At 43.0% G+C, this 23,176-nt stretch overlaps 1 protein-coding gene across 1 annotated transcript in view; it reads right to left on the reverse strand.

The window, feature by feature from the left end:
* Positions 1-23,176, reverse strand: part of IGSF22 (immunoglobulin superfamily member 22) — a 214,540-nt gene that overhangs the window by 88,855 nt on the left and 102,509 nt on the right. The window contains 5 exon segments of the mRNA XM_024199216.2: positions 2,164-2,353; positions 3,807-4,045; positions 11,707-11,790; positions 14,289-14,408; positions 15,375-15,556. Coding sequence (XP_024054984.1) covers positions 2,164-2,353; positions 3,807-4,045; positions 11,707-11,790; positions 14,289-14,408; positions 15,375-15,556 — 815 coding nt within the window.

The following is a 23,176-nucleotide window of genomic DNA, read 5'->3' on the forward strand; positions in this document are numbered from 1 at the left end:
GGTTTATTTTAACTAGAGCTGGTCATCATTTTTGCATATAAATCTTTTTCTGACAAAACATTTTATGGGGAAAAAATTCAAATTTTTCCCCACAGAAAATAAAGTACATTTTTGACTAGTTTTAATATCACTTTACTAGCCTGTAATATGGGGCAGGTCACATGGGCTACAACAACTCACTCTTGACTTGCCCAGCTTGATTACAGTAGCCAGCTCAGGCACTTCCTCAGCAAAGATGCATCTCAATAACTACCTTCCTCTAAAACAGCCCTGTCCATTATTAAATGTTTCATTTTTAAACAGTCAGGATTTGTCTACACACAAACGTTTAATTGCTTTAATTATACCAGCATAGTTAAAGAGATCCCACTCTTCTAGTGTAGACACAGCTATATCAATATTATGATGCTTATACCAATTATTCCCATATGGGAAAGGTATAAGGACATTATATCATATTATGTATAAGGCACTTTCATACCAGCATAATTACATCCATATCAAGGGTTGTAATGGTATAAACTATACTGGTAAAATAATCACACCTCTTACCCACATAGTTTTTGTATGGGTATAACTACATGAAGACTTGGCCTCAGTAGTGACAACCATGCTCCTCCCCCAGGGTAATGTGATAACTGGTTCCATTACTCACAGCCACCAAGGAATCAGTGATGAGTCACAAAGTAGATTTGGCTTGATGGTTTTCCTTTGACAGATGCTTTGTCTGTCTCCTGTTTTCTTTAGCCTATCACTTTTGGGCACTTTCTGATGGCCAAATCTTAAGGTCTTTAATGAGCTTTTCCTCAGTGCTTCCTCAAAAGGGAATGTGGGACTGAAGGAAAACTGAGTAAAAAATGTGTAAGGACAACAAGGGTCTGGCCTTCTGTTTGGAAACTATGCCCCAAAATGTCTTCTCTGCCTCTGAAAGGGAAGAAAGCCCATCAGTTGCAGGTGGGGGGAAATGGAAAGGGAGTACTCTGAGGTGTTGTTCCATTCTTTTCTCTGCTCTATAAAAGGTCCTCCATGGATTCTCTGTCAGGTCAGGAAGTAGGTGGGCTCTGGGGGCAGCAGCTGTGCAAAGCATCATCCTCCTGCCACTCTACTGGGATTCCATGCTTAAGAGAATGCAGACTGGGTCAGCATTAACTTAGGTGGTTCCCACCTGCGTGCTCTGAAAGACCCTGGCATGAAAAGAGGCATGAAGTTGGGTGAGGATGAAGCAAAGGGCCCGATTCTCTGTTGCTTAGCATGCTGCACAGTCATTTTCACTCATGCAAAGTGGGCATAACACACTGTTAAATCAGAATTCTCCACTCACTCACACTCGTACTATCCTTTTGCGCTCACTTTGCCCAGGTACAAATGACAAGTTGCATGACAGTGGAGAATCGAGCAGTTAGGACAGAAGCTTGGATAAAGAGCAGAGCAACTGAAAAGCCATTGTGCTAACTGCAATTAAACGTAGCCAGCCTTTTCACAAAGCTGCTCAAAAAATCCAATTTTACTTGTAAATGATGCTTGTATTTCCATCAAAAGCAGAGTCAGAATGCTTCCCCAAAAATAAAAGTGGATACATGAAGTGAGGGAAAGATACTTTCAGATTCATACTGTCAACTGAAAAAGCAGCTAATATCTAATGAACATTTTTCTAAGTGGATGAGGAGGATAGTTAGTGCAAACTCTCTGTGGCATTTGTTAAGCGGGACAAACACTATTTGTTTCACCCTCCGATAACTTTCAGACAATTCAGAAGAGCAGCTCTGTACAGAGTATCCACCAGGAAAGTGGATATACTAGCCTGGTGTAACCCTCTGGGATTCAAGAGTTAAACCCAAAGCAAATTTGACTCTTTTTCTTTAGTCTAGGGCAAAACTGTGACATTTTTGTTAAGAAGTAACATGCTGAGAAAAAGCCTTCTGAAAACAAAGCTAGATCTTCATTACCAGGACTAGGACTGTAGTCTGCAAATGAAAAGATAGCTGAAAGCCTTCAAATTCAGTCATTTCCAAGTGTAACAAATTTGGGGATTTAATAAAGTGCTTCACTGAAGGAACTGGAGTGTGTATTTATTTATTCCAGTGAGAGTCACAGGAGGTGGCAATGTCCCATTTTTCAGATGCCACAAACTCTTCTCTCAACTTGAGAAGTCAAAATACTCACAAAAAACTCTGTCTGGAGTATGAAAGGGTCTAATGCTTTCTTGTGTAGCTCCTCTGCGGTAAGAATGTTCGATGCCGTTTGTAGGTATTCTCGGGCTGATTGTTCTCTTGGTGACATGACATAGCCGAAGACTTGCTCGGAACAGCCTGGGGTACACATGTCCAGCGTGAGTGAAACATTTGAACCTCTCCTGCAAAACACAGCCCCAGGTGAAGACATCAGTTATGAAGGCTATGTGAAACACTCTCCATTAATTAAAACATGTCTTTCCATTTGGCCTTTATCTGCTTTCCATGAGACAATGGTGCTTTTGAGGGTGCAATGAAGATTTTGGAACTCTCAGAGCTTGTCTAAACTAGAAACAACTGACATTCCTGACAACAGGTATCAGCAATAGGTGCAGCTGAATGTGCTAAGACAGTTTAGCAGCAGGCACAGACAAATGTGCAACACTGGTTCACTGCACTTGTTGCTGACTCCCACTGGTTAGGAATGGGTAATTTTTCTACTGTAGACAGACCTCAAGCAACTAGTCAGACTATGGCCTGGTCTACATTGTGGGGAGCGGGGAGGTGAGGGGAGGAAGGGGGAAATCGATCTAAGTTACAAAAAACAACAAGGAGTCCGGTGGCACCTTAAAGACTAACAGATTTATTTGGGCATAAGCTTTCACGGGTAAAAAAAACCTCACTTCTTCAGACGCATGTAGTGAAAGTTACAGATGCAGTCATTATATAATGACATATGATGGTGTGGCTGATGTGAATAAAGTAGCTGAAGTCGAGTATTTAGATCTACTTACCGCAGTGAGGACACTGCGGTAAGTCGATGGCTGACACTGTCCCATTGCCTGCACCTCTCGCCCTGGTGGAGTACAGGAGTCGACAGGAGAGCACTTGGCGGTCAATTTATTGCATCTAGACTAGACGCGATAAATCGACCCCCGCTGGACCGATTGCTGCCCGACATATACTCCTTCTTCCTTCCACTGTAAAGTTGCCCTTCCCCAGGCGTGAATCCCCTCCAGCAGGAACACAACTTCCCCAGCTGGTGCAAGGAGTAAATTAATCCATAGTGGGTCTATTAGCTTACAATCCAAAGAAGGTTACTGACTTGGGGAATGGCCTATTTATAAAACAATTACTACTAGTAGCCAGATGTGTGACAATTTATTTTTAGAAAAGACCAGTCTGACAACAATGAAGAAATAAATGAAGAAATAAAGTATGGGAGAGTCTTTCAGTAGAAAAGATGACAGAGGGCCTTATATCAGGATCAAAGAGATTTTATAATATACAGTTACCATTTTCAGAATCTAAACAAAATAAACATACAGATAAAAATAAGAGGCTGACCAAATATAAATAGGTTTTCTAAAGGCAACAAACACAGATTACGAATGAGATTTGGTAACATGGGTACCGAAAGTTGTTAATGATAAAACAAAAAGTCACTATATATCTCATAGTTGTGACTGTCCTGGAAACAAAGAGCACATTAAATAACCATTCAGTCTAGAACTGATGTTTTAAAACAAAATACATTAATTTAATGCAGTGAAACTACCAATTTGGTCCATTCAGAACTTCTAAACTCTACATAACTTGTGCCAAATGCCTTGCTCTCCATCAGAACTATCCTACCTTTCTTGCAATCCCACTGATTTAACTGTCAGAGTCGCTGGATCCGTCTCTGCTTTGATGTCCATCACACAGTCAAAGACCGGCGTCTCTGGCACTGGATCGAAATCTAGAAAATCATCCTCGTTTTTATCCTCTGTCCACTCCGAATATGTGAATGAAGGCTGGCGGCTCACAGACTGACGCCTGTCCTCTGGTAGGGGAAAGGGGGGATCCGGATGGGTTTTCACAAGATACCAAATCTGGAGGAAACAAACAGTTTTAAAACTATCTATGTATTTCCAGATCTTCTGTAAACTCTAAAGACAGATACACCTTTTGAGCAATCATCTCATTCATTATACCCCAGCAAAATGGAATTGCACTAAAGAGAACAGGACAGTTTCATACATGAGGAGCTTTCCTGTACAGATCACAAGAATACACCTTCTCCTATTCTAATCCTGCTTCCAGGCACAGAGGGTTCCCTGTAGCCTGTCAGCCTTCGCTCTGGAACACAGTGGAAGCATTCTGTGCTTGTGACTATTACATACAAGCCAATGTGAAATCACTGTCCTTTTGTTTAATTGATCAACTTTCACACAGTGTTAACAAAACTCTGTTAATCTACAGATTACCACCTTCCCTGATTTAGATGCTGCCCATCTGGGATTTGGTTGGGTGTAAAACAAGTAAATACCAGTTTCCCAAACCTCAAATCTCTGATGATCTGGCACCGTATCCCAAATTCATATCCAAATTCACATTTGTTTTTCACGAAATCCCCATTTTACAAAGGTTTCATAAAGCGCTTCATAAAACCTGCACCCATTTTCAGTTCAGTGATAAAACCTCTTCTGCAATCTAATAATCTGATTTAAACAAGACAAACTGTAGAATAAATTCTGTTAAATTATGTGAAACAAATGTCTTAAATTAAATGTCTATAGTAAAATGAAGGATCGAGAATGACACAAATTTAAAAACGATTGTACCATAGGACCATTATGATCACCTAATCTGACCTCCTGCATAGTACAGACCGTAGAATTTCACCCATAATTCTTGCATTAAGCCCTTTCCTCTGAGCGATACTGACTGATGCACAGGCACCAATTATTGCTAATATGTTTTGTTAATGAAATTTCATTGCTCCTAAATTAAGCCTACTGCTTAGTTCCCCCAGTGCACTGACTTTCAGTGGGAGTTAGGCCCCTCTGAAAACCCCAGCCACGCTGGTTTACACAGATGCTGTGGCAGATTATATTGTTTGAGAACATTAGGTTGGATTTATTTGCAATTAGCAACAGGCCCTAGTGGCAAAGTCTGAGATCAGATCTGTACTTTGCCAAAGTCCTGAGATGTTTAGATCTGGGGTCTTGGGCTGAGCCTGTCTCTACTGCACAGGGCTAGGAACAATCTAACTCAAACTAATTTGGGGCTAGGTCCTGCAAAGCACTGCGCTCCTCCTTTCACATGCTGAGTGCCCTCAACTCCTTTTGAGTCCAGTGGGAGTTTGAAAGCACTCAGCATCTTGCAGGATAAAGCATTTCTTGGTTTTTTTATTTTAAAGGGACACTGTCAAATGTGAAAGTCGTGCACTGTCAAAAAGTCAAGTTTCTTTCCTTAAGTTATAAACAACGACCTAGAATATTAACTCAGAAAGGATTTTAAAAGCCAATTTTCTTGTCACTAGACATACTTGTCATTTATTTCTGGCATTTCTCTCAGCTTGAACAATGAAAATTAATGAAAGAAGTTTTCACTTTTGTTTATAGGCAGCTTCAATGTTAGGTTCCCATGCACTAGCACCGCACTGCAAGGCTTGGGTTACAAATACTGAAGGGGAACAGGCATCTGTTTAAACAGATCTGTTTACACTGCAATTATTTAAAAGAAAATTATGGAAACATTTCTATTGGCCTTATGTTTTAGAAAAACTTTGGGCCAAATATGAGTCGATGGTGCCCTTTGAAGTTTGGCTTGAAGCATGAACGTTAGAGATCTGAGCTCATTATTATTTCCAAAATTCACTTTTGGAACTCGCAAATGCCACAGTTCTATGGACCTCTATTGTCCCCATCAGTGTGTAATGTTTGAGCACCTCCCAATCTTTAATGTATTTATCCTCACAACACTCCTGCAAGTAGGGCAGGGATATTATCCCTGTCTGCGAGATAGGGAACTCAGGCTCAGAGAGACTAAGCAACTTGCCCAAGGTCACATAGGGAAGTCAGAGACAGAGCAGGAAATAGAATTCAGATCTCCCATGTCTTAGGTTAGCACTTTAACCAATAGATCATCCTTCCTCTCTCAATTGAATGACAGCCCAAATTGTTATGGTGGGGTAGGGTCTGCTGTAGACTGAGTATATTAATCAAAAATGCTCCAGCCTTAGGCAGAAAGGGGGGGGGGATAGAAAGGGGCAAATTCACCGTGGCACAGGGACTGAGGGGAGATGACTTCCGCCTCTACTAATCAAGGACAGTTGGAGGCTGCTATGCAGCCTGCTATGCGCAGAGGCCGCAGTGCTCGGTGTGGAGTCGGACCGCTGCTCCGGTGACGGAGTGAGTGCCGACTCCATTAGGAGCTCTCTTAGACGGATATCGTGCTCCTTCTTCGTCCTAGGTTTAAAGGACTTGCAGCTACGGCACTTGTCACTTATGTGCCCTTCACTTAAGCACCTTAGGCAGCTGGTATGTGGATTGCTGATGCGCATAGGCCGTTTGCAGCGATCTCATGGTGTAAAGCCTGGGGACCAGGGCATGCCCCACCCAGGTCCCATCCGGGACTAACCAAGAGTTCGAGAACGACTACTAAGGGTAACTAATAAACTACTAACTATATACAACTATATTACAGGTTTTCAAAATTCACAAGAACAGAGAACAGAACAGCGCTAGCCGAAGCAGCAGACGTTCCAGCACCGTCACTGGCGGCAAGAAGGAACTGACGGTGGGGGAAGCCAGCGGCGCCCCTTATACCGCACCATGCAGGTGCCACTCCAGAGGGCACCAGAACCAGTTCCCTATGGATACTGCCGAGGGAAAAACTTCTGGCACCAGTTCATGTGGCGAGCACACGCACCCCTAATATGGAATGGACTTGAGCAAGCACTTGAAGAACAGTATTTTTGAGGGGGGCGATTGTTAGGGAGTAGGGGAGCCTCACCCATGCAGACCCTGGCTGACCCCTAGCCTCTTCCAATCAGTCAGGCATATCTGCCCCGTCCCATGTGTCCCTGCAGCCCCCTTCCGCCCATCCCCATGTGTCCCTGGCAAGGAGTCATCTCCCACACTCAGCAAGGCAGGATAAAGAGGTAGTGGATAAGATGACTGGGACAGAGAGGGTCCAGACAGATAAGGGAACCGCACTGAAGCAAAACAGGCTGTGGTAGGGACTCAGACCCTAGAGGAGAGGGTGCTTGGAGATCTGGGTGGCAGATAAAAAGAGCTACAGGGGAGACTGGTAGCTACCGAGCAGACTCTGCAGAGATCCAAGGAGGCCCTGCAAATAACAGAGAGGAACTCAGAGTTCCAAAAGGACTAGGCCCGGTCCTAAAGAAGAGAAGGAAAATGTGTGTTTCCTCTTGCGGGGAGTAGAGCAAGAGAGGGATAACCTGTGGGTGCAGCTCAGGCAGGTGCAGGGCAGGAGGCATCTCTACCCCTAAGGGTTGCAGGCTTGAGGGTGAGGGTGTGTGATGGGGCATCCGCCCCACACTGGCATGTAGGGGGTTAATAGGGAGGCTGAGTGGGAAGCAGCCAATAGGAGAGAGGCTGTGTGAGGCAGTCAATCTGGGCCCAACAGGCCCATATAAGAAGAGCCGCAGGTCAGAGCAGGGTTAGATACTGCCTGGAGCGTAAGGAGGGAGGACTGGTTCCTAGCAGGTGGACAGAAGCTACCACCATGGACCGAGCAGTTGCTGGCAGGGAACCGGGGAGTGAGACGGAGCTTGTGGCTGACTGCTAGGATTGACATACTGAGGCCCTGAGGTAAAGAAGGTGCTGGGGCTGTGGGGAAGTGGCCCAGGAAAATATACTGAGAAGTTGGAGGGGACACAACACATGGCTGCCATGTACAAGGTCGCTGGGTCGGGACCTGGAGTAGTGGGCAGTCCCGGTTCCCCAAGTGGCTGGACAGTTGTTCTAAACCCCACAAGGGGAGAGCACAGATGGTGACACAGCTGGAGGGCTGTGTCATGAAGAGGACACCCTGGAGTGACACAGGTCAGAGAGCAGACGTGACAGCAAGAGAAGAACCATTGGAAGAGGGTGTACCGACCTGCGGAGCTAATCCACAAGATGGCCAGCAGGGCGCACCGGCGTAGTGACTGAGCCCCGTCACACAGCCTATTGAACCAGAGGCTCTGGACTGCTTTGGGCAACAGTACCTGTGTACCAGCCAGTGCCTGTCACCTCTGATGCCACTGTGCATGCTCTAACCCATTTGTGGAGCTGTGGCCCTCCATATGCTAATGAGCAGCCTAAACTCCACCGTCACAAGCTTAACACTAAGGGCTCTCCGCTGTGCCTTAAACCCATGTTGAAGGTGATGTGGAGCCAGCCCAATTCAGGAAGGTAAAATTCCTCTCTGAGTCCCCCAGGCCACCCTCCGCTACAACTTTTCAGTTGCTCTTTGCTGCAGACCTGTCCTGCTGCCCCCTCTGGGATGTTTCTGCCAGGGCATTTGTATGGAGCTGTTCACGGGCTGCAGGCACTGCAGGAAGCAGGAACGTGCCCCGTCACTGCACAGAGGCAGTGTGTGTGTGCGCGCGCCTGTAATTCACCTCTGTGCAGGGGGCCCTGCACAAGGCCTAGGCAACTCTTAAGCATTATGGGCTCGTGTGCAGAGCTGACCAACCAGATAGGGGTGAGTTTGTCAGTGGTTCAATAGGCTGGAAACCCAAAGGAACACAGGACTTGCTTTAGAAACAAAGGCGCTTTCCTCTCGGCTGAAAAGGCATGTGGGGAATAAGGATCATGAAGAGACTGGAGGAAATTACATTACATTTAAAATTAATAGAATTTTAAAATAAATAAATAAATGATAAATTCATTAGTCAGCTTGGAAAATCGTAACCCTGGTTTTAAGTGCTAGAGGCTTTTGTGCTGGCCTTTTCTGCGGGGGTGAGCATCAGGGCACAATCTAGCCCTCAGGTAGTGAGGGAAGCCTACAGCACCAGTTACAGAAGCCTCAGTCACGACTCACTAGGCTAGAGCTGGTCCATGTCCACGGTTGGGAATCACCGTGTTCAGTAACATTACATCACAGCCAGGATTCCCAGGAAAGGGTGTCATAACTTTCACAATGACTAAAGGCAGGCTTTCAAGCATTATGAACTCTAATACTCCGTGGGGATGAGCTGGGCTCTGGATTTCAGGCAATCTTTAATGTGCACACAGAGCAGACAGGACCTCAGTTTCGAAGGTGTAATTTGTAAGATACCCCCCCACGCTCAGGTGCCTGCATTCAGTTTATCTACCACCTTGCAGAGGGCAAAGAGCTGAGTAAACCTTGCTTCAAGAGAATCTAGGTGCCCAATTTGTTGTTGCACTATAGATGTGCTGCTACAAAGAGGCCGCAGGACAGACATGAAGTGCCCTCCTCTGGGAATACCCCCAGCGCAGGGACCCTGTATGCCAGGTGCATAGTCAGCTTTGCCAGATCTTTGTTGCCTCCACAGCAAGCGGGAATACCCCAGGGCAAGCATGGGCTGGAGGTGGGAAGGTTGGATGGAGGGCAAGAGGAGGCATGTCAGGGGCAGACCTGCACTCTGGCAATATGACACCCCTGCCTATGCCACTGAAGCAGGGGCATAAATTAGGGCAGCCCCTGAATAGAGGATGCATAATTTGCCTCCCATCTGTCTGTACTTTGACACTAGCATCAGTACAGGGATGGAGCAGAATGTTAAAGATCCTCACGCTCTCCCTTTCTCGGGAGAACAGTATGTAGGATTCTCTCTTTGGTCAAAACTAATCTAATCATAAACGCACTTCTCTGTCTAGAAATATCACCTTCTAGCTGTCTTCCTATGCAAATCCCTTCTAGGCAGAGACATGGTTAAAGAACCAGAAAAAGCAATCAAAAGAGCCTAGTTTGAGAGGAGACTGGGGGGAAATAGAGAGAAACCGATTGATAAAACTGTCCATTCTCCTACAAGCTGGGGTTCTAGGAACACTGCCAAGCTCCACTGTTTGCATTATTTTCAAATTTCTTGGTAAGTAAGCTTATTATTTCCATGATGCTGTTCTGCAAATGCCTGTAACAGCAGATGTGTTCAAACTGTAAAACCCATGTGACCTGGCATGAGAAGGAGTTGCAGTAGGTAGAGCCGTTCTGTGACTCGTCTGTGTTTGTGGAGTGCTCTGAGCACACAGTGAAATTCAGCCCGTGCAGTAACCATGCACTGCCCATTAGTCACAGCAGACTTGTAGGATTCCCATCTAGCCTATAGTAAACCAGGAGACTCTGTTTTTAAATTGCTTTGTTACAAGAAAGTCCCAGATCATGTCAACACATTACAATGACTGCATTGGGCCAAATTCTGCTCTTCTTCACACAGGTATAAATCAGGAGTAACTCTAAGCTTAAATGGAGTTACTCCGGATTCACAGCAGTAAAAAATGAGATTTTTGCGCATAGTGAACATTCACTTAAGAGTTAACTCATGTGATATAAATGAGGTGAGTATAAAGGAGCCCCATAATGTTCTAACACACCTACAAAGGGGTTAGATACATTTCCCTAGGGAAATCGCACCCTTGTTATTCTGATTTACCTCATAATGCAGCTTGCAGTATTTCCCTGTAAAACTGCCTTAACTTCACACAGTTCATAGAGAAGATGAAAAGTCCAATTCTTGTACTTTAATAAGTGCACTCATCAGAAGTGTATTATTTGATCACACAATACACCTGCCTAAACAGCATCATCATCAAAAAAGTAGAAAATTACACAGCCACGCTAACCTCACTGCCCACACCAGTGATCAGAATAATGGAGGTATTAACACTAATTTACTGTGCTTTGTGCATGCTTTTAAAAAGCACATTCAGCCTGATACATTAAGCAGAACCCTTCAGCAGTATATTGTCCCAGAGTGAACTTAACGATGGTATACACTGCATTACAATGCTTACACATGCACACCACATGCATGTTAACTGTTGTTACCTCCTGGGCAGTCAGAAGGTATATGACAGAAAGGGCACTAGATCACAGTCTATCAGCATTTCCATATTTGTAAACTCTATTTTCAAGAATTTCATTCCCTATCTCCAACATAAAAATATACTGGGGCCTTGGCACCCTGAGGTGTGTGACTGGAGTCCCCTGAATCACAATGACTTCTTCTTAGATTTCCCAGGCAGTGCATGTTTTCATGTCAACTGCACCATCAGTGGAGAAGGGAAGGGTGCTCTCCCTCTGTTCCCAGCTGCCTGAGAACTAACAGAACATTAACAATAGAGGCCTGATTGATCTTGCTAAGCAGGTAGGGCCTTGGCCTACATACATAGGTGTATACAGTCCCAAATCTCTTCAGTGCTATGGGACAGCTCCTGTTGCCACTGGAGTTAATGGGTGCTTTGCACTTGACTGCTAAGGCAGTAAGATTAGATCCTTCTTTTGCTGGACTCCACCCTCCTGTTCAATGTAAGAATACATTCTCTACCTGCGCGTGGAGGAAATAAAGGGATCTGATGAATCACCATTCATCAAGGAAACTGAACAAGGGAAAGTGCACTCCACACTTTTGCTACATAAAGTGTGCAGTAATTATGTGGAAGTAGCCCAAAGGTATTATTTTGAAATCAAACAACTCAGAGTAAATGAGACACCCTGTAAGAACACACTGCAAGAGGGTGTGAATCCATTTAGCGCTGTTCAGTAAGAACATTGGATTTCTAATACGGTAGCTTACCAGAGTTCCTATGAGTAACAATCCTAGCGAAACTAAAGACAGCAGGAAATATAACATCGCAATGCTTCCAACTCTGGTCAGGTCCTGTGAAACAACAGAAATGACAACAACTCACACAGCGATTAAGGGATAGGACATAAGGGAACATGTGAGAAACTACCTATTGTTCCTGGTATTCATTTCACAAGGGTTTTTTTATACTGCCATGTTTCTTTAGCATAAACTCTATGATCCAGAAATGTTATGTAAAGTGCTATGTCTATTTACAGCACCATGAGCGAAATCCATGCCTATGCATGATGTGCTATCTGCAGGTCTTAAGTTGGCAGTAAGTAGTGCATAGGCCTCGCGCTGGCCCTCAGCACAGGGGTGACTTTCACTCAATATGATAGTCAATAATAGGAACAAAATCCCAAACTCCCACTAACTTCTACAGGAGTTCTGCTTGAGTAAGGCCTGCAGGATTTGGCCCAGTATGGAAGTGCAAAAAGATCAAAGGTGAAATCCTGGCCCCGCTGAAGCAAGTGGCAGAACTCCCACTGACTTCAATAAAGCCAGGCTTTTAAAATTGGCTCATTAAGTACAGCTAAAGAGATCCATGTTGAAGAGTCACTTTCCTGAACGTTAGCAGATTGTTTCCGCTTAACCATTTTAAAGCTTTCTTTTGCAAGGGAATGGTGCTATAATAAATAATAACCAATGATATGCATGAACATCTGTGCAAATGCAGACTGGTAGTATTTTTTTAAACTATTTATTTAGGAAGTTTCAATAGGTTTACAAATTCTTGCCATGTAAATACCAGAAACAAAACAACCATTGCAATAGTTAGCTTTTGTTTAGAGACATTATATGGGAATATAGTCATCAGATCTTTCTATTTAACAGGATGTTACCATATTACAGAGTAAGCATCATTACACTACCTATGTCATTTCCAGTGATTTTATTAAATTGAGTGAAATCTCTATATACACATATTTAACAGACGAGGTATGTCTGCCAAATGTTTATATTCAAAAATTGGAAAGGTGTGCTGGGCTTTTTTGCAGGTGAATGTACTTTCAGACTTGTCTTATTTTGCTGCATTCTGAGAATCACACTCCTCCATACTGAACCTGCTTTATGTTTTCTTTTACTTAAAGTCATCTAAGTCAGGACATTTCTGGGCTGAACAATTGATTTGTGATTGACAAATTACACTGCAAATAACATGCAGATAATTTAATGCCTCCTGCTGCAGGAGGAGTTTTGATTATGCACAATGAATCCAACTGAGAAAAAAGTCATATAAAAAGCACTTGTCTATAATAAACGAAAGGACAGGTAATATCCAAGTTCACAAACACTGTTCAGGGAACACTGAAAGCAGTCTCCACTGTACTTTAAGCACCAGACATAAGCAGTCAGATCTCCTATATGCATTGCACAGCTACTACTGGTAAAGTTATGCACCACGACTCCAAACACTCACATGGTAAATATTTTTGCCTGATTTTCAAAGGGGCTGATCATTGTAGCCACACAGGGAGGGGACTATACGGCAATTGGCTGTGTGATTGTAGCACAAGTTGACATGCCTGTGCTAGCTTTGGTATAGCTAGCATGGCTAAATATAGCAGCGAAGATGCATTGGCATGGACTGCAGCGTGGGCTGTACAAGCACGCTAGGGACCCTGGGAACATACTCATTGTTAGCCTGTGCTTTAGCTATGCTAGCTAATGTTAGTGCAGGTATACCAGCCCATGCTGCAATCACGTCTCTGACTGCAGTGTAGACACACCCTAAAGCTCTGTCTACATTAGAGACATTTGCACCAATGTAATTATACCGGTAACTCACCAGATTAAGTCACAGTAGTGTAAACCCCGCATTAGAGTGGTGTCACACATTAGGAGTTTGCACTGGGGAAGTTTCATAGATATAGTTTTGCCAATGCAAATGTTTCTAATGTAGACGCAGCCTAAAACTCTTTTAAAAAAAGAAAAATCAGGAGAATTATTTTTATTTATCATGAGGCTAATGATTTAAAACACATTTCAAATGAAATTACATAGGTTACACTCATCTTCTCCAGTGTGGACACATGGGCGTAACCGAGGCCAGAATCTGGCCCACTACGTTTCTCAATGAGGGCTGGAATTGAGCTGGTAAACTGTTCTGGTGAGTCTTGTGAGCCTCCATCAGCTTCTGCAGAATCTAAGATATTTTATTTGCCTTCATAAATTGAGTTCTAGCCCTTCTCTTATGGTGAAGTAAACCTTATGGGCTTGATTTTCCACTGCTTTGCTCCTTGTGTAATCTTTTACTCCTCTGTGAAGCAGGCGCAAAGGTCTACATTTGATTTAATAGCAGGGCCAAAAAGATTTGGCCTTGGATTTTTAAAGACTAATTTAATATACATTTATTTTGGGGGGGGGGGGTTCTTCTCCATTCCAGAGCAGATACACAGTACAGCAATCACCATGTTTTAATACAATACATCTCTTTTATACATTTAATCCAAGAAGATACCAAAATTATTACCCAAGGCTATTGACCTTAGCCCTGCACTTAAATAGAGAGAAACAAGCAAACTTACCTCTCCTGGATCTGAGATGAACTGTTCAAATGGTGTTAGCAAGTAGGACAGCAGGTCAAAGGCATTCTGAGCTGTTGGGATTGTCCCAAAACCGCTGTACCATAACATTATGCAGAAAAGCTGTGCAATCAGATAATACATAATAAGCATTCCTCATTAGACAAACATTCATTTTCATTTCAAGACTGCATAATTAACTAATTTAGTTCTCATTGATTTTATGTTGATCATCATTTTCACTTTAAGAAGTCAGGTATTTTCTATGCTGCAGCTTAACTAGAATAAAAAGACAGAGAGCCTGATGCAAATCGGTGTAGCTCCTTTGAGCTCAACAGAGAGACGCTGATTTACACCAACAAAACTCTGGCTAAGAGAATTTATAAAGAGAGATAGCATTTTATTCTTGAATTCTTAATGGAAGGCTATTAGAATACATAAAATGCACAGCATACTACAACACAACTCTTATAAATGTATAAAGCTATAGCTATATCAAGACAGATATACATATAGATACATACACATGTATGTTAATATGCAAAAAAATTCATTTCAAGCAGTTAGGATTGCTACTCACAACATGGCTGGCACCAACCCCCAAAAACAAGAAAATGAAGAGTTAAGCCACCTACATGTACATACCCTCTACTCCTCCACCCCGAGGCACAAACCTTATCATTACCATATCATATACCATGCACCACAATCTTAATTCTACCCCATCCACTCCCTTCTGTATGCACACTTAACCAGATTATCCTTTCCCAACATTATGGATGTTTGGTATAGCAGTTGGTTGTGTTGGGAGAAGGCAGTCCGGCAAAGGGGTGTTTGCAGAAGGGTGGTTAAAGGGGGCGATAGAAGGCTGGTATATGCAAAGGGGCAGAGTTAAGGTTGCGATGGGTGGCCTGTGATGCATAGCAGTTGTAGTAATGATGAGTGTAGCACTGACTTCACTGCAGCTATGCCAATCGGCACCAGCTGGGAATTACACAACAATACACGACTGAAATCTCTAACAACAAGAACAGTTTTAAAAATTAGGGTTTCATTTTGAGCTAGTTATAAAGTATGCTAGTGCCTTACCAATATCTGCAAGATGGCGAACAAACATACACCGCCTCCTGTCGTTAATCCATTCCACCAAGCAGCCCAGCCATGCTGCAGAGTTCTCGGTGAGGCTTTCTGGGATTGTTCCTTCCCACATTGCTGTCCTTGCTGTCCATCAGCTGCATCAATTGACTCCATCACTGTAGGCTTGGAGAGACCTTCAAATGCAAATTACATGTGCAGGGAATGAAAAGCAGTGTAACTCTGCAGCCGTCACGGAGGCTGTGAGGAATATTATTTTTGTAAAGATGTTGGTTACCTCTCAGTTCTGCATCAGTAAGTGCAGCTCGAGATTCAAGCGTCACACTCTATTAGTACAGCAGTATTCACTTACCTTCGTCAGAAAAAGTAAGCGTGGGTGGATAAATTATTTTTCTTTTATTTCTGTAGTAACAGAACCTGGGGCTTTGTTGTTAATAAATTCTCATTTACATTGCTGCATCTTTCTTTTCTTCTTCTTTTTTTTCCTAAGGAGCCCTGGGTTTGGTTCCCAGCTCTGGCCACTCACCTGCTGTATGATGCTGGGCAAATCATTTAATCTCTCTCTGCCTGTTTCCCCTCTTACCCATTGCCAGTCTGGTCTATTTAGACTGCAAGATGTCAAGACAGAGACAGTCTCTTACTATATGTTTGTACAGTTCCTAGCACAACGCAGACCTTGATCTTGGTAGCAACCTCTAGGTGTAGTAAAAGTAATAAATAGACTGGTCTGATTTTGCTCTGACGGCTGATTACTATTGGTGCAGTGCCATTGGCGTCAATGGAGCTACGCCAATTTACACGAGCTGACTGTCTAACCACAGAATAGTAGCATTTTATCCCCACTTTGTATAGGTGTAACTGAATTCACAGGCTGCGAGGCAGCAAGAAATCAGGCCCATTAACGTCAATGAAATTACTCCTAATTTATACTGGTGTACATTAGAAGAGAATCAAGCCCAGAGATTGCCCTGTGACCAAGATCATAGCCATGGCAACAAATCCTAAACCAAGCACACCAGCATAGGATAATGGCCACAGAAGGGCTATCATTGTGGTTTGCTGAGGTAAGATTTCTTCAGGATGCATCATCATTCGTCATTTATTTTTCTAAAGATCCAAAAACTGTAAACTTTGGGACAGATCCTCAACTGGTGTCCATTGGCCACAGCTCCACTAAAGTAAATAGAACAGTGGATTTACATCAGCTAAGGATCTGACCTTAAACACAGAAGATAAGACTTTATAGACGCATGTTATCTCCCTTCTTAAACAGAATACTGTGTGGATGGACAGAGCCATAAGCTTCTTATTCTCCCTTATCTGGCTGTTCTTCTTCTATTCAACTGAAGGTCAGTAGGGAACTTATGGTGCCCCTGTTTGAGAGAACAAGAGATGAGCCCAGATCAAAGGTACCCACAGTACAACACACTTCTGCAGATGCAGTGCTGTGGACACAAGGTTTCAAAGGGGAAGCAGCATAGAGCACAGTATGCACAGCAACGTGGGCACACACAACTGACATTGGTTTACTTACATCACAATGAATTCTACCAGTATAACTTCTGCATACAGCTAGGCCTAAGAAAAGTTTCCTTGACTAAAGAGGAGTGCAGAGTCTGGTCCTATTATATGCAGAGCTAATAGTAGCACTATAGTTAAGGTTATCTAAAATGCCTTCAATATAAGCCCAGTTGCTTATAACTATGCCAAACTTTAGCAGTTTCGGTTGAAATTCTCCATGCTTGCTCTCAGCTTCAGGTTGATTTTTTAATTTTATTTCAGCAAAAAACAGCACAGTCATTTCCCAGGACATGACTAGGGAAAAAGAAATAGCTTTGCCAATAGTAAACAATTTTCTCTACTATTTGTTGAAGAGTTCTAGTTTCTCTCTGTTTTGGAGCAGGAACTTGAAATTTGGTAGGAGTAATCCTGAGACGCGAGATGTGACGTTTGCTTTCCCAGTGAAAGTATACTCAGATCTAGCTGAGTTATAAGCCTCTGAAAGTTTCCATTTGCACATGGTCAGTACATCTTATTACAGTTTGTACCTAAAATCTCTAAATATTCCATTTGCTCTGAGCATGCCCCCAGCCTCACTGACCCTTCATATGCATTGAGCAATTCTCCTAGACCCCACACTCCTTCCTGCATGCCAACTGCACTAAGTATGCTCCCAGACCATAATGAGCCTCCTACATGGAAGTTATTTGGCTAGAGCTCCAGACAGGACACAGGCAAAGCAGCAGCAAAACACCTTTTCCCCTTTTACAGAAGGAATAGCTGAGGAGTTGCACAAGGTCACTTCTGGCAAAGTTGGAAATAGAATCCAGCCTCTAACATGGCAGACACGACTTTCATTCACTTAGCTAATCTGCCTATCAGAATGAATGGCTCAAAGCTATGTGCTTGGCTGTGGTGTCCATGACCATGAGAACACAATCAGAGACAAGAAAAGAACACAGGAATCCGGACTCCTAACATTCCATTGCTGTCTAGCAATAGTTGTGCAAGCAACTGGTAGTGTGTTACTTCCCCCTCTAGAAGCTAGACATATGAAAGATAATAGTGTACTACTGCTATTAGCTTCTCCCCCACCCCCCTCCACACCTCAAGTGGTAGAGGTCTGTGCTATGCATTTAAAACTCATAGGTTCAAACCCTCCTGATGACTTATGTAGGGAGTCAATATGGTACCAGAGAATGGATATTTTTATTTTCCAGTTTTCTATATAAAAACCTAGGAAATTACATACAAAATGTATGTTAAAATAATATTATGACTTCAAAGTCAAAAAGTCAGATGTTAGAAAATTCCAGAATTAAGGTCAGCTTTATCTATGCAAAGAAATTACACCACTCTAATTAAAATCAGTTTTGAAAAAGTGTACCAAATGCAAATAAACCTATATAAGCCAATGTAAGCGTCCATGCAAACTTCTGTGCTGATTTAACTATATCCATTTTAAAACACACCTTAAATTAACCCAGTGCAAATCTGTGTGTTGACCAGGTGATGACAGTCTTTAATTACATGGTCTCATTCCATTTGTTCTAGAGCAGTGGTTCTCAACTAGGGGTCCGGGGCCCCCTGGGGGGCCACAAGCAGTTTTCAGGGGGGCCACCAAGCAGGGCTAGATTAGACTCACTGGAGTCCAGGCCAGAAAGCCAAAGCCCTACCACATGGGTCTGAAGCCCAGGGCCCTGAACCCCATCACTCAGTGTTGAAGCTGAAGCCTGGGCAATGTAGCTTCGTGGGGGCCCCCTGTGGTGTGGGGCCCAGGCAACTGCCCTGTTTGCTACCCGTAACTCTGCCCCTGGCTTTTATATGCAGAAAACCAGTTGTTATGGCACAGGTGGGCCATGGAGTTTTTTAGCATGTTGAGTGGGCCTCAGAAAGAAAAAGGTTGAGAACCCCTGTTTTAGAGGACCCCTGCCTCATTCAGTGAACAGAAAGAGCAGTGAATGAGGCAGAGAGCTGCAAAAAGAGAAAGGATGTCGGGGTTAAGGAACTGGACTGGGACTTGGGAATGCTGGGTTTTATTCCTGGCTCTGCCACAGACTACCTATGTGATTTTCGACAAGACTATTATAATGCATGCATACAAAAGAGATGATTAAGGGTGCACAGTCAATCTAACTGTGGCATTCCCTAACTACTTTGCTGGACTTTGAAACCTGATTGTTCTTTTGACATAGTTTTTTGTGTGCAATGTTAATAAAACATATTCCACCAAAACCTATTATTTTCATTTGGCTGTTTTTGGCAGCAGTCCATAACCATCCTGGATTCCTGGTTCACACAGATTGTGGTTCAGACACCATAAGACTTGGCTCGCTGCCAAAGTCCTCTGGCAAAAAGATCATTTTTGAGTCACAGTCCAATGCCATTACAAGCAGTCCTGTGCTTGTAAGGCAACTTGAAATATCAAAATAGACAAAGCATCATCTAGTGCCATAATCTAACCTACTATCCCTGCAGTTTACAAATAAAGGATTGCCAGTCTGGATCAGACCACTGGTTCACCTGGTCCATTATCCTGCTTCTAAAAGTGGCTTCCAGCATGAGATGTTTTTAGAGGAAGTAGCAAGAAACTCCATAACAGATCCTCTCCCAATAGGAGACGTTTCTTCTTCACCTCACCAATCAGTGGTCAGTTTATGCCCTAAAGCATATACCCAGAGGATTTCATTATTGCTCCCCCTATATTTGTAGCACTCTCTCCAAGCATATACGTAGATAGATAGATAGACAAATAAGATGATAGTTAGGAAAAAGAGAAATATATATAGTATTCGGAATCTTTAGAGTACTAGAATCCTGACTGCATGCTAAAGGGCAGCTATAGTAATGATGAGTGAGATAATGATGCCTCGGAGCAACAAACATATGTGCCATGATTCAGAGGATAAGTGTTTCAGATGTACAGTGTTGGGCTTATATTAGTGTGTACAAATCAGCACGGCACTCCCAGGGTCTGACATTCATCTTTTACATTGGTGGTTTCTGTGGAAGAAATACAAACCCTTCAGAGACACACATGCTGTAGTTTCCATTTCACCAGGAACCTTGTGCCCTCTCCAGTGGATGGATGCTAATGCTCAAGAGATTGCTACAGCCCCATTTATAGTCAGTTTTTACCATTTATTTTGGGAATAAAGACCCCTTCCCCTGCAAACTACAACAACAACGTTTCTAATGGTGGAAAAAATGTACTATACCAATAAAAACGTGAACACTTACACAATCATTACACATTTACTCATATCCAATATATTGTACATATGGGAATCTTATATCTGGGAAATCCTACAAAGGGATTTTTAATTAGTAAAATCCAAAAACCTAAAACAGTTTCTGTGACTGTGATACTTCTCAGATCAATGGTGTATTGTATTTATGCAACATATAGACCCCTAATAAAAACAGCATTTAGAAAGCAACATAAAGACAGTGTGTATATCAGGGCTGGAGCCTTGGGAGGGAGTGGAAGACTAGGTTTAAATTCCCCTTAAGACCTAAGCACATAGAAGAAAACCTTGCTTCCCATTCCGTGAGCTGGAAAGCCTGAAAAGCAGCCAAAGACGAAGCGGGGGGACCAAGACCAAGAAGACCAAATTGATCAAACAAGGGGAACTCCAATTCATTCTTCATACCATGGAGGCTCACTCTATGACAGTGCTGAAGGAAGGACATTTCGGGGAGAGCAAGAGGTACGGCCAGAGGATCCATGAACTAAACGGATCTACTTGCCGAAACCTCAGCATAGGAAATGAGTAATGGGCCAAGTCTGCTACTACTGCCCTGAGGCAGCTGCAGTCACCATGCAGTGGCAGCTTGGCTGCATTGTGCCTTGACTCCCATTTGTCAATGGAAAGATTCCATGCCCTTCCCACACTGTACACAAGTCACTCATCCTGCTTTCTATTGGGGGGCGAAAATTTGCCCTATAGAGAGATGGCCAATAATAGGAAGCATTCTGAAGTATGAACATATTGGCAGTACTTTAATGCCAGGAACATTACTGATGTTTTAGATAAACATCCTAGACCCACACAAGACGCCTACATCTTCTGATGTTAAAATTCAGCCACCTGTTGAAATCACGGTCACTGAGCTCCAGCTATCTACTTGGTAAATCTGTAATAAAACAGAGAATACTCAGTACATTTACACTATTTATAGTGGCCTGTCACTTATGGACACATGCATTTTAATTCTGTATGCAGGTGAGAGCCACTGGCACTATCCCTATGCAATCTCTAATGAAACCCCTTTCAAGTCTTCAAGTAACCAGGGGCGATGGCTGGGGATGAGGTTTAGTTCAATAAGCACACAGATGTCTGTCAGGTGTTGGCAACTTCAAGAATTTTTCCATAATGGAAGAGCAGCCTGAGCCAGACAGAGAAAGGTAAATGAGGCAAATAATCAGTGCTAGGAATGGATCTAGGAACATTAGAAGGACACTATCCAGAGATTGCGTCATTCTCTCTTACCTCAAATGCAGTGAGGTGAAGAAGAATGGAAATGGGATAACTAACCTGCAAGCCAACGACCAACCTTGCCACCTTGAATCTCTCCACGGTCTGTAATGGGTGTGGGAAAATTGTGGTCTTCTTGGGATGGGGCATCAGAAGAGGACAGCTGTCATATTCATGTGTCACAGACAGCTTTTTGCCTAGCAAATGGGTTCATTTCTGTCTCCCTTGGAATTTGACTGGTGGATCACTATCTCACAGCTCAAGATAGCTAAATTAAATGTCCTTATACTGGTCCTATGCCCAGTGGGCAGGCCATTAAATAAGATATGCCCTGTTGTTGCTGTTTATACATGGGTCTGATTTGTCCAAGAAAAATCACTTCTTCTCATGGCTTTTGTGCTGCCTGCTCATTGTTTCAAGATCTAATAGGTAACACTGAGAAGTATGGCAGCACTGTCTGATCTCTGCTGTGGCCCTGATGCTGATAACTGACCTCTGGGTTCTCCAACTCTTTCCAAGTCTTCTCTAAACTACAGGCCACAATCTGGCATTGGCTGCTTCCTTTCCGCTTTACCAGGGCACCACTGCATCTTTTTGACCTGTTGTCTTCATAGTCATCTGACAGGGGTGTCTCCTTCAAGCAGCTGGATAAAATGTTGGCCAAGAGAAACAGACCAGGGTTCTGAAAAGCATCTGTGTCAGAAGACAGAGTGACACAGTAAATAGAGTAAATGAGCCTCCCAAATGTAAGACTCAGGGCGGGAGGGGAGGATTTACTCTGACTTAAATGAACTCGACTCAACATTTTAAATCCTCTCTGGAGCAAGTCCAAATTTTAGCATACACAGCACCCAAAAGCATGTGCTCGGTAAGCCTGTCATGTGAAACCACCAAGAGACCCGCTTCAGAAGATCAGACAGCTCGGTTCAAACACCGGAAACAACTTGGATAAATCCATATGTCCCAATTTGTGCATCACTTTATTCTGTAAGTCATCAAAGCAATTCTTAAGCCAGTTTGATATTTAACTGAAAGCCAATGGAGCTCCCCCAAGACTCCTTTGTGCAATTTATAATGTTAACTACAACACTTTGCTTCAGTTGGAGCCTAAAATAAAGGTGAGGCGACGGGGTTTAAAGAAGAAATAAAATAGGACAATGATAATTATTCTAAACAAGAGTCTGGAACAGTTTTGATTACTGTCTCAGTTGCAGACAAAGAGAAAGTTCCCCAAAAAGGAATCAATCTATATACCAGGGAGTTGATTTTCAGAGGTGCTGAGTCCCCTGTGGTATTTGTTTTGAGACTAAATTCGGTTTATTTGACACGGTCCTCATTTTCAGTTTTCAATATACTGCACATTTTTGCACTGAAAACACCTAATGCCTCATAAAAGTTGGAGGGTGAAAAGAAACTGGAAGTTTTGATAGTTGTGTAGGGTACAGTTGAGACTTTCAATACTCAGTGAAACCGCTTGGGGTGGCAGCACATGCATATTAGCTAGATGTTCCTGCTAAAAAGATCAGTCAGGAAATAACTAACAATGTTGGGATTTAAATCTACCACTTTTAGGTTTCAGGGTTAACACCATAATTGAGAGGAATGGGGAAGGTTATATCTTTCAGAACCATTGCTTCAGGCTCTCTGCAAACTCAGGAAGATATCATTCGATCTGCTTAGACTTGGTTCCCCTTTTCCATGCCATCAGAAAGGGTTAGAAAGATTTTACCTTTTTAAATTAAAGTTCAGACTTAGAACACAATTCTGCAGCTGTGATACACTGGAACCTTGAATATAGGATCTTACATAAATGCACCT

This window comes from Terrapene carolina, unplaced genomic scaffold (assembly GCF_002925995.2).
Source record: "Terrapene carolina triunguis isolate 2854851 unplaced genomic scaffold, T_m_triunguis-2.0 Scaffold715, whole genome shotgun sequence".
NCBI lineage: Eukaryota > Metazoa > Chordata > Testudines > Emydidae > Terrapene > Terrapene triunguis.